General features: G+C 66.5%; 1 protein-coding gene across 1 annotated transcript; it reads right to left on the reverse strand.

Annotated features, from left to right (window-relative positions):
• Positions 1–368: 368 nt before the first annotated feature.
• On the reverse strand, positions 369–16,496 carry CFAP99 (cilia and flagella associated protein 99). Its single transcript, XM_059677344.1, has 15 exons — positions 16,386–16,496; positions 13,212–13,356; positions 12,754–12,848; positions 11,852–11,961; positions 9,235–9,406; positions 6,745–6,825; positions 6,372–6,446; positions 5,575–5,643; positions 5,264–5,352; positions 4,557–4,761; positions 4,015–4,156; positions 3,766–3,917; positions 2,909–3,118; positions 744–893; positions 369–619 (listed from the first exon to the last, which is right to left on the reverse strand). The coding sequence occupies exons 1-15, from the start codon at positions 16,494–16,496 to the stop codon at positions 503–505; spliced, it is 1,923 nt and encodes a 640-aa protein (XP_059533327.1). The 3' UTR covers positions 369–502.

A 16,496-nucleotide genomic window follows, 5' to 3' on the forward strand; every position in this document is an offset into this window, starting at 1 on the left:
GTCCCACGCCACCCGGCGCCCCATTGCTGTTAGGTTTACATGAGAAGGGCCAGTTCCCAGCGGCTCAAGAACCCTGGCCACTTCTCCGACCAAACACAATCACACACCCAGTCTTCGGGTCCCCGATTAAGCCACTGGACTCTGGACACCCTGCAGGTGGCAGGTTTCTACGTGCAGAGGGGGTTCTGGTGCCGGAGGCCGGGAAGCAGGGCGTGACGGGGGCAGGGACGGGAAGGTGGCCTCGTTTAGCACATCAAATACGGGCGGGTTGACTGGACTCCAAACAAAGAGCGGATACTCCGTTGGCATCAGGGTGTCTCCATCCTGCGTCCAGCGTTCTGGCTGGCAGGTGGAGCCTGGGCGGGGCGGAGGGGGCGGCCGAGCCAGAGGAGGCGCACAGGCGGGTCGCACGCTTTATTACGCGGGCATCTCGGGTGCAGGGACGCTCTGGCCCCGCTCAGGCGACGCGGGGTCTCGGGGTGCAGGGGCGCGCTCCCCCGGCTCAGGCGGCCTCCAGGCGGCTGGCGGGCCCGCAGGCCGAGCTCCCCTGCTGCAGCGCCCGCAGCCTGCGCTCGCGGCTCTGCTCCAGCCTCAGCCAGTGCTGCGCCTCCAGCTGCGCCTGACGCCGCGGGAGGGAGGAAAGGGGGGAGAGGGTCGGCGCGGGCGGGGCGGCATCCCTGACACTCAGTCTCCGGCGCCCCTCTGCCCCCCGCTCTCCCCCGGTCGGCCGGTCCTGGGCTCACCCGCGGCTTGGGGCGCGCGGCCCGCGAAGCCGGCACCGTGGGCTGGGCTGCCTGCCTGCGGCGCTCGGCCACCTCCTCGATCCGGCGCTGCAGCTCCTGCACGCGCTCGTCCTGGGACGGTGTGGCCTGGGCCTCTGGGATCTTCTCCTGCTCCCTGGGCGTGCGACAGGGGCCTTAGCAGGGGCCATACCCCCGCTGATGGAGTGGTGGGCGGGGTGAGGCGCAGCCAGGGCCTCTCAGGCAGGGCCTCTGGGCCTCCACCTTTTTGCTAACATTTTAGGAAAGCATCCCATGTGCATGAACCGTGTGTATTTGGGGTAAAGGGAGCGCTCCCCTTTACCTTGTGCCCCCCGCCCCCCGCCCCGATTCCCTAGAAGCAACACCTGGGACTTGGTGCTGTCTCTGCCAACCTTTCCACACCGTCCAGGCCACTTTCCTCTTGAAGTGAGATGCCTTATAGCAGCGGTTCTCAACCTTCTGGCCCTTTAAATACAGATCCTCATGTGGTGACCCAACCATAAAATTATTTTCGTTGCTACTTCATCACTGTCATGTTGCTACTGTGATGAATCGTCATGTAAATATCTGCTATGCAGGATGGTCTTAGGCGACCCCTGTGAAAGGGTTGTTCGACCGCCAAAGGGGTCGCGACCCACAGGTTGAGAACCTCTGCCTTCAAGGGCACATCACAGCCCCGGGCCTTGGCAGGTGCGGTTCCCACAGCCACCCTGCTGCCTGGCTGCCTGCAGCCAGACGCCCACTAACACGCCCAAACGTCCGGCCTGCGGGGCTCGGTGGTTGAGGTCGACTTATGAACCAGGAGGTCACGGTTCTATTCCCGGTCAGAGCACAGGCCCGGGTTGCTGGCTTGATCCCCAGTGTGGGGCGTGCAGGAGGCAGCCGGTCCATGATTCTCTCTCATCATTGATGTTTCTCTCTCTCTCCCTCTCCCTTCCTCTCTGGAATCAATAAAAGTATCTTTAAAAATCAATCAATCAATCAATCAATCAATAAATAAAACGCCCCTCATGAACTAATGCCATGGGGCTGGCTCCACGCAGGCGGCTCCAGGAGCTGTGCGGAGCCAACCCCATGGCATTAGTTAGCAGGTTTGGACGCCTCCAACCTACCTGTCACTCCATCACCGGTGGGTAAGGCCCCGGCTAAGCCGCCCTGTTGCCGGCCCAGGTGGGAGGAGAAGAAACGTAGCCCAACACTCACCAGACTGGACGTGGGGGGCTGTCAGGGCGGCTGGGAGGGTGAGGTCTCCCGCGCACACCGCCTTGGGGAGCTGCAGCAGCCGTCCCAGGCCTCCTCGAGTCATAACCGGGGCCACAGACACTCGGGCCCACAGCACTGGACCTGGCTGTCCTTCCGTCTGCCCACCCCGCCCAGCTACGCTCAGACACCCCCTCTGGAGCTGTGCGTGCCAGCCCCTGAGCCAGGCTGTGCTCTGACCGAGCTGGGTGCCACCTCCCCCGGGCAGCCTGGCTTCCCCACGGGGTCAGGCCAGGGCCCGAAGGCCAGCCCATCCGGGGGCTGACACCCGCCACTGCCTGACCGAATGCCATGGACAGCCACGTGGAGCTGGGACAGTCACCGCAGGGTTCCCCAAATGAACGAAAAGGGGTCCCGCACGTGCTCTGGGGAGAGGGGAGGGGGAACAGGACGCTCACAATCCCATGCTGTCGATGTTTCAAAGGGAAAAGTTCCGCAAACAACCCAGGAGCCCGGCCACGGAACAACAGGGTGTCAGACTCAGGGGCACCCTGTTAGCTTTCCTGGCTGGGCCATGCGCTGCGCTATGCAGGCCGATGGCTCTTTTCAGAAGACGCGCACCAAAGTGCTCAGGACAAAGCGTCAGCCGCCTGCAGTACTTCCAGATGGTTCTGCAGGGGAAGGCGGAGCCAGCTCGCTCGCTGGCCGGGCCCTCGGCACAGGTCGGACCATGACCCAGATGCGAAGGGACCGGATCTAGGTCACGGGCGTCGCACCATCACCGGGTCATCGCCTCACCTTCTCTGTGCCTGAGGCTCTTCAGCTGATAGAACAGCAGGGGCGGAGGCACTGCCCCAGCCGTGTGTGTGTGTGTGTGTGTGTGTGTGTGTGTGTGTGTGTGTGTGTGTGCGCGCGTGCGCGCGCGCGTGCTGGGGGGCGAAGCGCACCCACCTCAAGGCCGCAGACCTCCCCATGGCCGCGCGGCACAGCGAGATCCGCTCCAGCGCCTCCTGCAGCTCCCGGCTCCGGGCGCGCTTGCCCTGGATGATCTGGTCTCGCTTCTCCTCCTCCTGGCGCTGCTGGGCCTCCTTGAGCAGGGCCAGCCGCTCTCGCAGCTCCACGACCGACATCTCCCCTTCCAGGCCGTGCCCCGGGATCTGGGGGCGGGCAGGGGGGCCCCACCGGGCCAGAGCCTTGGCCAGCAGCTCAGCAGCCCAGCGTCTCCTGAGCCTGGCCCTGCTCTGCTCCTCCGGATGCCCCGCCCGCCTTCCATGGGCCTGGCCCCTCACCCCGGCCCCGCCTCCCCTCTGCCCAGGGGAGTCTGTGGGCATGTCCACCATCCCATCCGGTGGCTTCTCCAGCCCGGGCCCTCTGCAGCCCGAGAGCCCCCGGGGTGACTGCACACCACAGCCCCAATGGAGCTCACAGTGCCGCCCAGCCAGGGCCCAGCCTGCCCGCCTCACCCTGGCCTGCGGCCGAGCTTTGCACACAGGCTCCCCAGCTGCGAGGTCCGGCCTTTGTGCCCCCTCTCCCTGCACCGCCCTCCCTCCTGGGGAGTCCTGGGCCTCCCCGAACGTGCAGCAAGGGGAAGCCTGCCCTGTCCACACCCGGGAGCCCTGGCCCCGTCCTCAGGGGTCATCTAGGTGCCCCCGACAGGACTGTGACCTCTTTTCCAGCCCCAGACCTCCAGCGCGGTGGGCACGAGTGGAGCTCATCTTGGGTGGAGGTGGGCATCGTGGGCACACCCTCCACGGCAATGCCAGACACAGGGAGACATGGGGAGCCCCCGGGGCTGCGCACCCACCTGGGTCAGGTCCACGAGTTTGCCCCTGCGCGTGGGCTGTGTCTCCATGGCCCGCAGGTGGGCGATGAGCTCACAGCGCCGCTGCTGCTCCTCCCGGGCGGCCTCAGCGCGCTGCTGGTGCAGGGCCAGCGTCTCCGCGGTCACCGCCTGGGCTGGGGCCGAGGGGCTGCTCAGGGCCCCGAGCGGCTGGGCAGGGGCCGTCCTCCAGGACCTTGGCCCTCGCTGGCCGGCACCCCAGGCCCCGCCAACCTGCCTGGCGCCGGTCCCTCAGGAGCTTCATCTGTGCGGCCTTGATGTTCTTCTGCTCCTCCATCACCTGCTCCACCCGCTCCTTCGCAGACCGCTCCTCCTGCAGGCGCCTCTGTGTGCAGCGCTGCATCAGCTCCGCCATCTGCTGGGACAGGGCCCGTCACAGCCCCTGCCGACCCGTGTCCCGGGGCCGTCCCAGGCCCGGAGCAGCACAAGGTCTGAGGGGCTATTGAGCGGGGACAGGGACACGGCCAGGGGCTGAGCGCGGACACGGCCAGGGGCTGAGCAGGGGGGACACGGCCAGGGGCTGAGAGGGGACACGGCCAGGGGCTGAGAGGGGACATGGCCAGGGGCTGAGCAGGGGGGACACGGCCAGGGGCTGAGCGCGGACATGGCCAGGGGCTGAGAGGGGACACGGCCAGGGGCTGAGAGAGGCCGCAGGGAGAAATGACTCAGGGCCAGCTGTGAGCCCATGACCACAGGCGCAGCCCACTGCCGGCAGAGCCCCAGGTGCTGGGTGGCGGCCAGGCCAGCGCCCTCACCTCCTCCTTCTTCTGGGCCGCCCTGCGCTGGTTCTGCTGCAGCAGCTGCTGCCGGGCCAGCGCGGCCTCCTCGCGGCTGAGCTGCCCCTGCAGCCGCCGGCACGCGCCCGCCGCCCGCTGCTCCTCCAGGTCCTTCGCCTGCATCTTCTGCTGCCACTCGAGGAAGTCGGAGAAGTCCCCGGCCCCGTCCATGAGCCTGTCCACCCTGCGCAGGAGAGGCGGCTCAGGGTCCTCGCGGCCGGGGCCCGCTCCGGCCACAGGACGGCCGCGGGTTTCCGTGGACACCGGCCCTCGGGCGTGGGCTGCTCTGCACCCAGCAGCCGGGCCACCTGCACACCGCCCGCCTGCCCCCCCCTGGGCACCGCCCTCCACCCACATCTCCCCACCCCCCTCCATCTCCTCTCTACTCACCTGTCTGTCCGGCACCGTCCCTCTGTCCACCTGTCTGTCTCTCACCCGCACTCCCACCCACAGCCCCGCTTCTGGGGCAAGAACAGGGGCTGCGGCTGATGGTTCAGGGGAGGGGCTCCCGGAAGGGGCCGGGAGGCAGTGACCCTGAGGCCGGTCCGGGCTGGGCCGCTGCCTCCTGAGCCTGCTCCACCCAGAGCGCCTCCCCCACTGAGCCGACATGGTCTTTCTAGGGTGCCTCTGTGACCCGACGCCAGCCTGCTGCCCCCCCCCGCCTGCCCTCCTCCTCCTGCCCTCACCTCTGCAGCTCCTTCTCCACCTGCCGCTGGTACAGGGCCTCTTCCCGCAGGATGGCCGTCGTGTTCAGCTTCACCGGGACCTCGTTGGGCTGCAGGCGGAGGGGTGGGCTGTGATGGGGTGCCTGGGGGGCAGCCAGGGCCCTGCCCTCCGGCCCCCACCTCTGCCCCCACCCAAGTACTTCCCTCTGTGGGGACAGGAGGGCTGTGCTCACAGCCTCTGCTCTGGCCCTCCAGCCCCAGGGGGCAGAACAGGCGAGAGGTGGGGGCTCTGGGACCCCCACACCCACCGGCCAGTCAGGAGCAGCCCTCACCTTGTAGAAGGTCAGCTTCGGACTCCGGCGGATCAGGGAAGAGCGCTGCAGTCTCAGCTTCTTGGAGTCCTGGGCGGGAGGGGGGGGCAGGCTGGCACCAGAGTCCACAGGACACCGCCCCCCCCCCCGCCCCATGCATTCTGGGAGGCCTGCCCTGCACACGAGCTCCCCCAAACCCCGGGGCAGCACTTCTGTCCTATAAGGCCGCCCCAAGCCTGTGAGGCACGGGGCTGCCCGGAAGGACCAGGGAGGGTGCAGGGCCTGCTGGACTGGGGACCGCGGTTCTGTCAAGGGGGCTTGGCCCCGACCCAGGTTCATCCCCCCAGCGGCTCCAGGGCTGCCCCAGGGCCTGTGCGGTGGCACCACAAGCCACAGCGGTAGCAGCTGGTAAAGGCCCCTGGGAACCAGTGATCACACCCTTTGGGGCCTGTTGGGTGCTGCGTGCCCATCCCCCCACCTGCCCCGACTGCAGGGGTTCCCAGGGTGCGCGGCAGGGGCTGGGCCAGCGCCCACGGCATCCACGGGCCACTCGCCCTCCTTGTCCTGCCCCGTCCCTCTCTCCTTAAGGGAGTAGTAAACGCCAAGTGTGGGCACCAGGCCACACCCAGCGGGACCGGCCAGGGGCTCCCGGTGGCTCTGGACCCGTCTCCCCGCCCACAGAGCTGTATCCGCCTGGCCTGGCACGGGGAGCCTGGCCCTCGGTCTGAGCGGGGCCTGAGCCGGAAGGACGCGCAGTGCCTCACAGTGGCGCCATTTTCCTAGGCCTGAGAACATGCCCCTGAGGGGCAGGGTGTCACCTGCACGGGGGGCTCCCCGCGGGCCCAGGGCATCGCACAGCGCATCTCATCCAGGTTCGCCTTCAGCAGCAGCTCCTGGGGGCCAACGAGCGGCTCAGCCCCGCTGGCCACCACCCTGTGCATGCCCAAGGGATGAAGGTGCAAAGCCAGCTCCTTCCTCCCTCTCCTCCCTCTCCTCCTCCTCCTGCTCCCTCTCCCCTTCCTCCTCCTACTTCACTTCCTCCTTCTCTTTCTCTTCCTCCTCCTCCTCTTCTTCCTCCTCCCCTTCCTCCTCCTGCTCCCTCACCCCTTCCTCTTCCTCCTCCCTCTCCTCCTCCTCCTCCTTCTTCTCTCTGCCTCTCCAGGAAGGCTGGGGTCCCCTGTGGCTGCTCACCTCCGCCTTTCGGCGATTATAACTCTTGGTCATTTCCAGCACCTGCGGCTCCCTGGGTGACTGGTAGGTGCTCCTGGGGACCTGGTGGGTGGGGGAAGGAAGAGCCACGGTCAGAGTCTGCAGTTGAGGGTGTGCGGATGGGCGGGGCCCTGGGTGGTGGGTGAGGGTTGGCTGTGGTCCCCACCCAGGAGAGGGAGGCTGGAAGGGAGGCCTTGGAGCTAGGCTGGGACTGTGGGTGCTGGCGGACATCTGGGGAGGGAAGGACAGGCCGGCAGCAGGAAGGAAGGTGGCCCAGGCCCCCGGGCCCCGGACGGACAGGCAGAGGACTCCTGATAGGGTGGGGTGGTAGGCGAGGCCAGGAGTGTCATGGGCCCCATGAGCTGCTGGCGCAGGGCAGGGGCCCAGCACGGACACAGAGAGAGCAGGGCACCCCAAGACCAGCCACAGGACCCTCAGCGCCCCGAGGGAGCAGCGCCCAAGGGGGGCAGGGCAGAGCCGCCCGAGACCGGACTCCAGCCTCTGACTCAGCGTCCTGTCCAAACCTCCAACCTCCCCCTCCCCCACACCCCCTCCCCAGCCTGATCCTGACGCGGCCCTTTCCGGCCCCCATGGTCTCGGGGTCCTCCTCGTTGGCCCCCAGCACCTCTCTGTCTCCAGCACCATCGAAAAAGCCGTCGGATGCTTCAAGATTCCAGCCACCACCTCTCACCCTTGCCTTTGCCATGGAGTCAGATGGACCAGGAGCCTGCCTCGGGGTGTGTCCTGGCTGCCCCCAGTCCTCTCCCGTCCCTCCTTCCCCTCCTGCCTCCCGTGTGAGAGGGAGGCACTGCCCCAGGGCCTGTGTCTGTGCTGCCTCCTGCAATGCTCTTCCCCAGAGAGGCCATGGCTCACTGCCCACTCCCCCCCCGCCCCCCCCCCTCATCTCGGGAGGCCTGTCCCAGCTGCACGCTCCCAACGGACAGCTCCCCCAGGCTTCTCACCCGCCTCCCCGGGACGGCCTTCCCTCGGCGCTGCCGCCAGCCAGCACACCCTGCATCTTACTTGTCCTGTTCGCTCTCTGAGTCCACCCTCCCCCGCCCCTGGAGGGAATGCTCCGTGAAGGCAGGGCCTGGCACACGCTGGCGCCCATACACACTGCTGAGTGAGTGAGTGAACCGGAGCAGGCCCTCACCCAGGAGGGGAAGAGGGTCCAGGGCACAGAACAGGGCAGGGAGGCTCCAGGGAGACGAGCCTGTGGCTCCAGCACAGCCGCCAGGGACCCCAGGGGAGATGGCTGGCCACCAGCATCTCACAGTCCAGGCCGAGAGGCACACGCACAACTGAGGGTCAGGGTGGGGCATGGGGGGCGATCAGGGGCCAGGCAAAGGGGAGGTGCAGCTGGAAGATGACCAGAGGTAAACACACTGAGCCTGGGGACCTGGGGCCAGAAACGTTGTGGATTCTACCCATAGGGTAACTGTGGGCTTGCTCAGCAACAGGCCGCTGATCATCTGTCCACCCACCAATCCATTCATCTATCATCGATCCATCCATCATCCATCCGTCCACCCATCCATCATCCATCCATCCATCCATCCATCCATTCATCATCCATCCATCCATCATCCATCCATCCATCATTCATCCATCCATTCATCATCCATCCATCCATCCATCCATCATCCATACAGCCATCCATCCAGCCATCCATCCAGCCATCATCCATCCAACTATCCATTCACCCATCCACCCATTCATCAATCATCCATCCATCCATCCATCATCCATTGATCCATCCATTCATCATCCATCCATCCATCCATCACCGATCCATCCATTCATCATCCATCCATCCATCCATCATACATCCATCCATCCAGCCATCATCCATCCATCTATCCATTCACCCATTATCAATCCATCCATCCATCCATCCATCTATCCATCCATCCATCCTCCATCCATCCATCCATCTATCCATCCTCCATCCACCCATCCATCATCCATCAATCCATCATCCATCCATCTATCCATCCATTCATCATCCATCCATCCATCTATCCATCCATCCATCCATCCATCCATCATCCATCCATCCATCAATCATCCATCCATCCATCCATCATCCATCGATCCATCCATTCATCATCCATCATCCACCATCCATCCATCATCCATCCATCCATCCATCCATCCATCCATCCATCATCCATCGATCCATCCATTCATCATCCATCATCCATCCATCCATCCATCATCCATCCAGCCAGCCAGCCAGCCATCCAGCCATCATCCAGCCATCTATCCATTCACCCATCCATTCATCCATCCATCATCCATCCATCCATCCATCCATCATCCATCCATCCATCCATGTAGCCACCATCGAATGCTCCTTTTCTGGTCTGGGTCAGTAACCCTGGCTCTGGGAGGGGCCCAGCCCGCACTGGCCCACAGGACCCACTCTCCCAGCCTGGACGGCCTGTGCCCACTGCAAATGCTGGCACTTACTGGTTTTGGCTTGGCCACGACAGGGACAGGCTCAGGGATTGGAATGGCTCGGGGCTTGGGGACAGTCAGGTTGAACTTCTTGGGCTTGGTGACCTTGGGCTTTGAAGGAGGGGGATGAATGGCCACCGCCCCCTCCAGCTGGTTGATGAGTCCCTGGACGTCCGGCTGCCATCTTGAATGCAAAGGTGGGAATGGCTGTGGAGGCTCCTCCTGAGCAGGCTGGCAGTGGGGCCCTGGAAACCTGAAGGGTCCCTGAGAGCTTGGCTCGGCCTCAGGGTGTGGGTGACAGTGGAACTGGCAGCCACTCTTCCCTGAGTGCCTACTGCTGGGCAGGTGCTGCACCACCCTCACTGAGTCTTGCAGAGCAGTGTGTTCTGGGACAGATAAGGAAACTGAGGCCCGTGACTTCGCTGTCTTAGGGAAGTGGGGAGCTGGGAGGACAGGGATTGGGGAGCTGGGAAGACGGGGCATGGGGAGCTGGGAGGACAGGGAGTGGGGAGCTTGGAGGACAGGGAGTGGGGAGCTGGGAAGACGGGGCATGGGGAGCTGGGAGGACAGGGAGTGGGGAGCTGGGAGGACAGAGAGTGGGGAGCTGGGAGGACAGGGAGTGCGGAGCTGGGAGGACAGGGAGCGGGGAGCTGGGAGGACAGGGAGCGGGGAGCTGGGAGGACAGAGAGCGGGGAGCTGGGAGGACAGGCAGTGGGGAGCTGGGAGGACAGGGAGTGCGGAGCTGGGAGGACAGGGAGCGGGGAGCTGGGAGGACAGGGAGTGCGGAGCTGGGAGGACAGGGAGCGGGGAGCTGGGAGGACAGGGAGTGCGGAGCTGGGAGGACAGGGAGCGGGGAGCTGGGAGGACAGGGAGCGGGGAGCTGGGAGGACAGGGAGTGGGGAGCTGGGAAGACGGGGCATGGGGAGCTGGGAGGACAGGGAGTGCGGAGCTGGGAGGACAGGGAGTGGGGAGCTGGGAGGACAGGGAGCGGAGAGCTGGGAGGACAGGGAGCGGGGAGCTGGGAGGACAGGGAGCGGGGAGCTGGGAGGACAGGGAGCGGGGAGCTGGGAGGACAGGGAGTGCGGAGCTGGGAGGACAGGGAGTGCGGAGCTGGGAGGACAGGGAGCGGGGAGCTGGGAGGACAGGGAGTGTGGAGCTGGGAGGACAGGGAGCGGGGAGCTGGGAGGACAGGGAGCGGGGAGCTGGGAGGACAGGGAGTGGGGAGCTGGGAGGACAGGGAGTGGGGAGCTGGGAAGACGGGGCATGGGGAGCTGGGAGGACAGGGAGTGGGGAGCTGGGAGGACAGAGAGTGGGGAGCTGGGAGGACAGGGAGCGGGGAGCTGGGAGGACGGGCCCAAGCAGACCCCGCTGCTGGAATCTAGGGCCTCTGAGGACGAGCCGCAGCTGGGACGGGACTGGAGGAGGTGGCAGGGGCAGGAAGCCAGAAGGGAAAGGAGGGCGGTTCCAAAGGCTCCTCCCTGAGGCTGCTCCCGCCCCTGGAAAGGGCTCCAGGTGGGAGTAATGGGGCAGGGAGAGCCCAGGTGGGGTGCCCTGGAGCAGGGCTTTGGGAAGGGCCCTGCTGGGCTGCCCAAGGCCTGGTCCCCCTTTCATGTCCCCACACCCCATGCAGGCACAGCTCCCCGTCACCCGCCTGGCTGGTCTCCCCTCCTGCGGGGCTCCCTGGGGGCAGGCAGCAGGGTTTGGAATAGCTCCTGCCCCACCTGAGCACCAGGCTACTCGAGGGAGGGAGTCACGTCTGAGGCCAGCAGGTGGGCAGGGATAATCTGTGGTGGGCTGGTCCCCGGAAGGCAGGGAAGGTTGCACATGGGTGGTGGGGGAGGCGGGCAACCTGGAAACAGCTGGGCAGCTGTCAGGTGGCTCTCAGGGCCCAGCAGGTCCAGCCACAGGTGAGGCCTGAGGGTGGGCATGGAGTCCAGCTTGGCTGGGACTGAGGACGTGCCCTGCCCGGGCCAGGGTCTCCTCTCCCTCCCACAGGGCGGCCGCCTTCCCTGGCACCGGCCTCCCACACACGCTGATCCACATGGTCTGCCTGTCCCAGGAGGGTCAGGTGGCTCCCGCCTCCTACTGGAGGGTGAGCAGCGGGGGCAGCCGTACCCAGGCCCCAGCAGCTGCCCCAAGGAGGCCAAGGGCAGGGCCAGGCCACCGTGCTGGCCATTCTGCCCACACCAGGGGTTCTGGCGCCGCCCGGGCCTGGCATGAGGCGCGGGAAGGCAGCGAGGCAGCTGTGGGGTGGTGGGCCCAGCAGGTGCCCTGGGGACGCCAGACAGAGGTTTAGGCCAGAATCCACTGGGAGCTCCGCACCCCATCGCGCCCCCTGAATTTGTGGGAAGAGGCTGGGCAGGGCTGGAGCCCCACAGGTCCTTGCAGGTCCCAGCCCTGCCTCACGGGGGTGGGGGTGGGAGTGGGGGTGCAGGTGGGGGGCCTGGAGCAGAAGGGGCTGTGCTCACCCCACCAACTCAGAGGGTCCCGAGAGACCCCTGGCCTCAGGCCTGCTGCGGGGTCAGCCTGCGTCTCTGGGTTGCATGCTCTCGTACCACGGCCGTGGCTGCTCCGAACCCCCGAACCCCTCCCGCCCGTGATCAGGAAGGGACCCCGCTAGGCCCCCCACCTCAGCAGGGGGGCCGTCCAGGTCTCCACTAGCTGCTTCTCATAGACGAGGCTCCACTCGTCCTGCACCCACGAGTTGAGGTTCAAGGGGTTGAAGAAGAACCTGAGGAACTGACGGAGGAGTGGGAGGTGGGGGCTCGGTCCGGCACCCCCCCTGGCGCCCCTCCCGGGACAGCCCGTGCCCAGGGGCAGGTGGGGCTGACACAGCAGGAGAGGGACCAGTGCACCCGCCAGGCAGGAGGCCCCTCGGGACAGACCTCCCTCACCGCCCCTCACGCTGGGCCGGGGCGCCCACTCTGGGGGAGCTGCCCTCACCAGAGGGCTTCTGCTCACAGTGTCTGGCACTTGGGCCAGCCTGGCTGGAGGTGGGCTCACTAGGGGGGCCCCGAGCCCCAGCCACTCCCTAGAACCTGGAGGCCTGCACCCCACTTCCAGGGAGTTCTTGGAACTGCCTGCCTCCCCATGCCGCCACGGGCTCTGGAATCCACACGTGGATGGGACAGCTCCATTTCAGCAACCTGCCCCTCTCCCCGCCCAGGCAGTGCCAGGGGGAGGGTCCTGGGAAGCTTCCTGTCCCCCCAGCCCTTGCTGGGGCGGTGGTGCCAGCGCTGGGGAGACCATGTGGCCTGGGGGAGGCCCAGGACAGCCGCGGCTTCTGAGCAGTTCCCAGCCCCCACCCTCAGCTGACCGTCTGGTTTCAGCTGACAGGGGACCCGGTTATGTTCCTGGTGGCAGCTGCCACCTGGGCGGGGTGGGGGTGGGGGGCGGGAGGCGCAGACCAGCCGGGCTGGCTGTGCCCCACCAGGCGGCGCTCTGCACCACGGGGCGACACACAGACCCTTGTCGCAACACAGGACAGACCCTAGGACAGCCCAGCCCGGGGTGAGGGGCCTGGCGGCTCACCTTGCACATCTTGTCCGCTGGCTGGGACCTGACGATGCTGCTGAAGAGCTGGAAGCCGAGCTCCTGGAGCTGGAACGTGGCCAGGTAGCAGGTCACTAGGGAGACAGGGCGGTGCATGGGAGGGTGCGAGCAGGGGTGGCGGTGGGGGTGGAGGGTGGGCGTGAGGGGGCGTCGACCTTGGGGAGTCAGCTGGAGGCACTGCCGGGTGCCAGTGCGCGACCAAAGGCCAAAGCTCCCCGTGCCTGGGCGGAAGCTGTCCCCAGGACGCAGTGGTGCTGGGCCCGCGTCCCAGACGGACGGTCTTAGTTTCAAAGCGCTCGCTCACGCTCGCTCAGGGTCTCCGCTGGTCAGTCCTGCGGGATGCAGGGCCTCGGTGCCATCGGGACTCCCCCCGCGGGGCGGCGAGGGTCCCCAGCGGGGACTGTCACCGTCTGGGGGAGAGCAGGCCGGGCGCTTACCCAGGAAGCGGTTGTAGTCGGCCCAGAGGCAGAGCCGGCCCTCCTGGGCGTAGAAGGCGTCCACCACGACCGCCAGCAGCTGCCGGTACTCCAGGCAGCCGGACAGCACCTCCAGGACGAAGGCCTGCTTCCGGAGGCTCAGGCTCTGGAAGAGACACAGGCTGCCCTGGGGGTCGAGGACGGGAGCGAGGGCGGGCGGGCGGGGGGGGGGGGGGGGTGGTGGTTCCCTGTTTAACGGGACGGAGTCTCAGCTGGGAAGATGGAAAGTCCGGGTGGCGACGGTGACGGCACCCGACACCGAGACTGTGCCGCCGCCGCTGGCCTGTGCGCCTGACGACAGGTAAGGGGGTCAATGTCGTGTGCATTTTCCCACAATAAAAGAAGAGCAAGCTCCTGTAAAAGTTGTCAAATGAATGAATGAAAAATACCCCCCCCCCCAAAAAAAAAGAACGACAGCAAGGGAAGGCCCTGGGGGTGCTGTCCTGTGGCCGGTCACTGCTGCCCCCTCCAGAGTCCCCAGCGGCTCTGCGTCCGGGCTCCCAGCACCTGGAAAGCCCCAGACACGAGCCCCGAGGCTCACAGCGCAAGGCCGGCTGCTGAACACCCCCCCCCCCACCCCAGTCCCCGCGTCCCCGCCGGTCACCCATCCACTCCGGCTGCACCGGCCTCCCTGTTTCTCCAACGAGTGGATGTCCCCCCAGGGCCTCCGTGCAGGCTGTTCCTTCTGGCTGCACGCTCTCCCTTGCAGGCCTGCTCCCCACTCCCGTCGGGTCTTTGCTCAGATGCCACCGGACCTGGGACGCATCTGACCATGGTCCCATCAGACACTGCCCAGGCCCCTCGCCCAGCAGCACCCCCGCAGGCGGATCACCCTTCCCTGCTAGATGTCAGCTGGGTGCTCAACAGATGGGGGAGGGGACGCCTTGCTCCCACGGGAGGGGGGTCCTGCTCTGGGTTGGCTCTGGTCTCTGCAACCAGGCTTCTGCCTCAGTTTCCCTGTCAGGTTCCCCGACCCCTGGCCCCCCCTGAGCAGAATCCACGTTGTGAGAGGCGGGCAGGGGGAGCAGGCCGGGGAGAAAGCAGCCGTCACAGGGCCGGCGTGGAGGTGTGTGACTGCGGACGCCCACGCGGCTCAGACCACAGCTGCTCCGTCTCCCCGGGCCACGCCTGCGTCCGGGAAGGTGAGTGTGTGTTTCTCATAAGGTCAGGCCCGGAGCCATCAGCCCCAGGCCAGGAGGCCGGGCAGGGCTGCCCCGGGCCCAGGGTCCCGAACACGCAGAGCCCAGCAGGAAATGACGCCCGGCCCAGGTGCCAGGCTTAGCCCATGGCCAGGTCCATGCCCGTCAGAGAGGGGTGACCGAGGGGGTCAGAGGGCGCCGACCGGGTCCACCTGGCGGGGCCAGCAGAGGTCACTGGGGCTGGGCTGGGAGGCGGCAGGGAGAGGCCTGAATCGTGCTCCCGCATGGAGCCGGCCCCTAACTGGGCCTGCCTGTCAGCGAGGCCTGAGGGCAGTGATACGACCGTGAGCCCCTCCCTCTTGCTCTGCCCACCTCTCCCCTCACCCCCCATCTGGCTGGGGGCCGAGCTGGGCCTTTCCCCACCCGGCCTCACCCCGGGATTGGGCGACTGCCGGCTGCCGGTCACCCCTGCCAGCCGGGCACTGACCTCCCGTTCTCCTGCTCAGAGCCCACCTGCCCGCTGCCTTCGCCCAGGGTCGCGGGAGAAGAATCCCCAACAATTCTAGTAACAGCCCCACCTGCGGTCACGTTGTGAAATAAGGACACCGGCTGGACTGCTTCTGCCTGAGAGGCCGGCAGCTGAGGTCAGAGAGCTGCAGGGACTGGGTCCGAGGGCTCTTTTAAAGCTGGAGCAATGCCCTGACCGGTTTGGCTCAGTGGACAGAGCGTCGGCCTGCGGACTGAAGGGTCCCAGGTTCGATTCCGGTCAAGGGCATGTACCTTGGTTGTGGGCACATCCCCAGTAGGGGGAGTGCAGGAGGCAGCTGATCGATGTTTTTCTTTCATTGATGTTTCTACCTCTCTATCCCTCTCCCTTCTTCTCTGCAAAAAATCAACTAAAAAAATATATATATTTTAAAGCTGGAGCAATGGCAGCAAGTGGTGGTTGAGGGGAATCCAGGGCCTGGGGCCACAACCAGGGGAGTGGCCGGGGGTTGGGGGGCTGCAGATTGGCTCTGGGGAGCAGGCGGCAGGACGGGGTGCCCTGTGCTGCAGAAGGGGGTTAGGCCTGGGAAACCGGGTCAGGGTCGAGCTCTCTCCCCGGCCCCGATGTGCATGCCTGCCCGCCTGCCCGGCCCCAAGGCTTCCTGCTGTTGCACACAGGCCCGCCCCAGGAGGGAGCAGCGGAGGCCAAACCTGAGCAGGCGAGGGGCTGGGGGGCTGCCCCTTTGGGGGCCACGAGCTCTCACAGGCCCTGTTAGCAGAGCTAACAGCCAGGCTATCCATCGTCCATCATCCCAGGGAGACCCCAAGGCAGAGCCCCGATGGTGGTGGTGACGGGGTCGCAGGCCGGGGACAGTCGGTGCTTTCCCTGCTCAAGGGGCCTCCTGCGCCTGCTCCATCTGCAGGGAGTGCCCCCCAGGCCTGGGGCGGGGCCCCTGCAGTGCAGGCACCTGCCCCCAACAGCTGACAGATGGACAGAAGGACCTGTGAGGGGAGGCCTGAGCCTGCTGCTGGGGCAGGTGCAGCTGGAGCGAGGACAGACCTGGGAGACAGCCATCTCCACGTGGACATGAAGTGGGCCATGCAGGGAAGAAGGGCAGGACCCCTGAGGGGGCAGAGCCCTGGTGGGCCGCCCCGAGGCCTTGGGCCCTGGCGAGTTGGCGGACAGACACAGCACAGCAGGGGTTACGGCCAAGGGCCGCTGGCCGCGGGCCCCGCACACCCTGGGGCTGGAACAGCGGGCAGGGCGTGGGGTGCCATCTGGCTGGCTTGTCTGTGTCCAGTCGGGGATGGTAAGACTGAGGACACGGGACCGCCACCCGGGGCGAGGGGGGGTCTGTCCCCGACGGGTGACCCACAGGCCCGCCGGCGTTTGGAGACAGGGGTCGTGCCCAGCCTCGCCTGGGTCAGAAGGAACGAGGCTGCTCCCTTCCCTGGGTCGCTGCTACCTGGGTGTCGCCGGGGGTCTCGGCGCCCGGCCACGCGGACCCACCTGCAGGGACGCGGCCGTGGCCTCCAGGAGCTGCTCGGCACTGTCCTTCTCGGGCTTAAACTGGTCCAGCTGCTCGATCACAGTCTCGATGCATTTCCCGTGGTACCCCAT

The sequence above is a fragment of the Myotis daubentonii genome, chromosome 1, assembly GCF_963259705.1.
Source record: "Myotis daubentonii chromosome 1, mMyoDau2.1, whole genome shotgun sequence".
Taxonomy (NCBI): Eukaryota; Metazoa; Chordata; class Mammalia; order Chiroptera; family Vespertilionidae; genus Myotis; species Myotis daubentonii.

Excerpts from the sequence above, each read along its gene's own strand:
- CFAP99 (XM_059677344.1), bottom strand. The coding sequence starts at position 16,496 with ATGGGGTACCACGGGAAATGCATCGAGACTGTGATCGAGCAGCTGGAC. Across the intron at positions 5,644-6,371 it reads GCGGGGAGCCCCCCGTGCAG|GACTCCAAGAAGCTGAGACT; the intron begins GTGACACCCTGC and ends CCTCCCGCCCAG. Across the intron at positions 5,353-5,574 it reads CGAAGCTGACCTTCTACAAG|CCCAACGAGGTCCCGGTGAA; the intron begins GTGAGGGCTGCT and ends CTCCGCCTGCAG.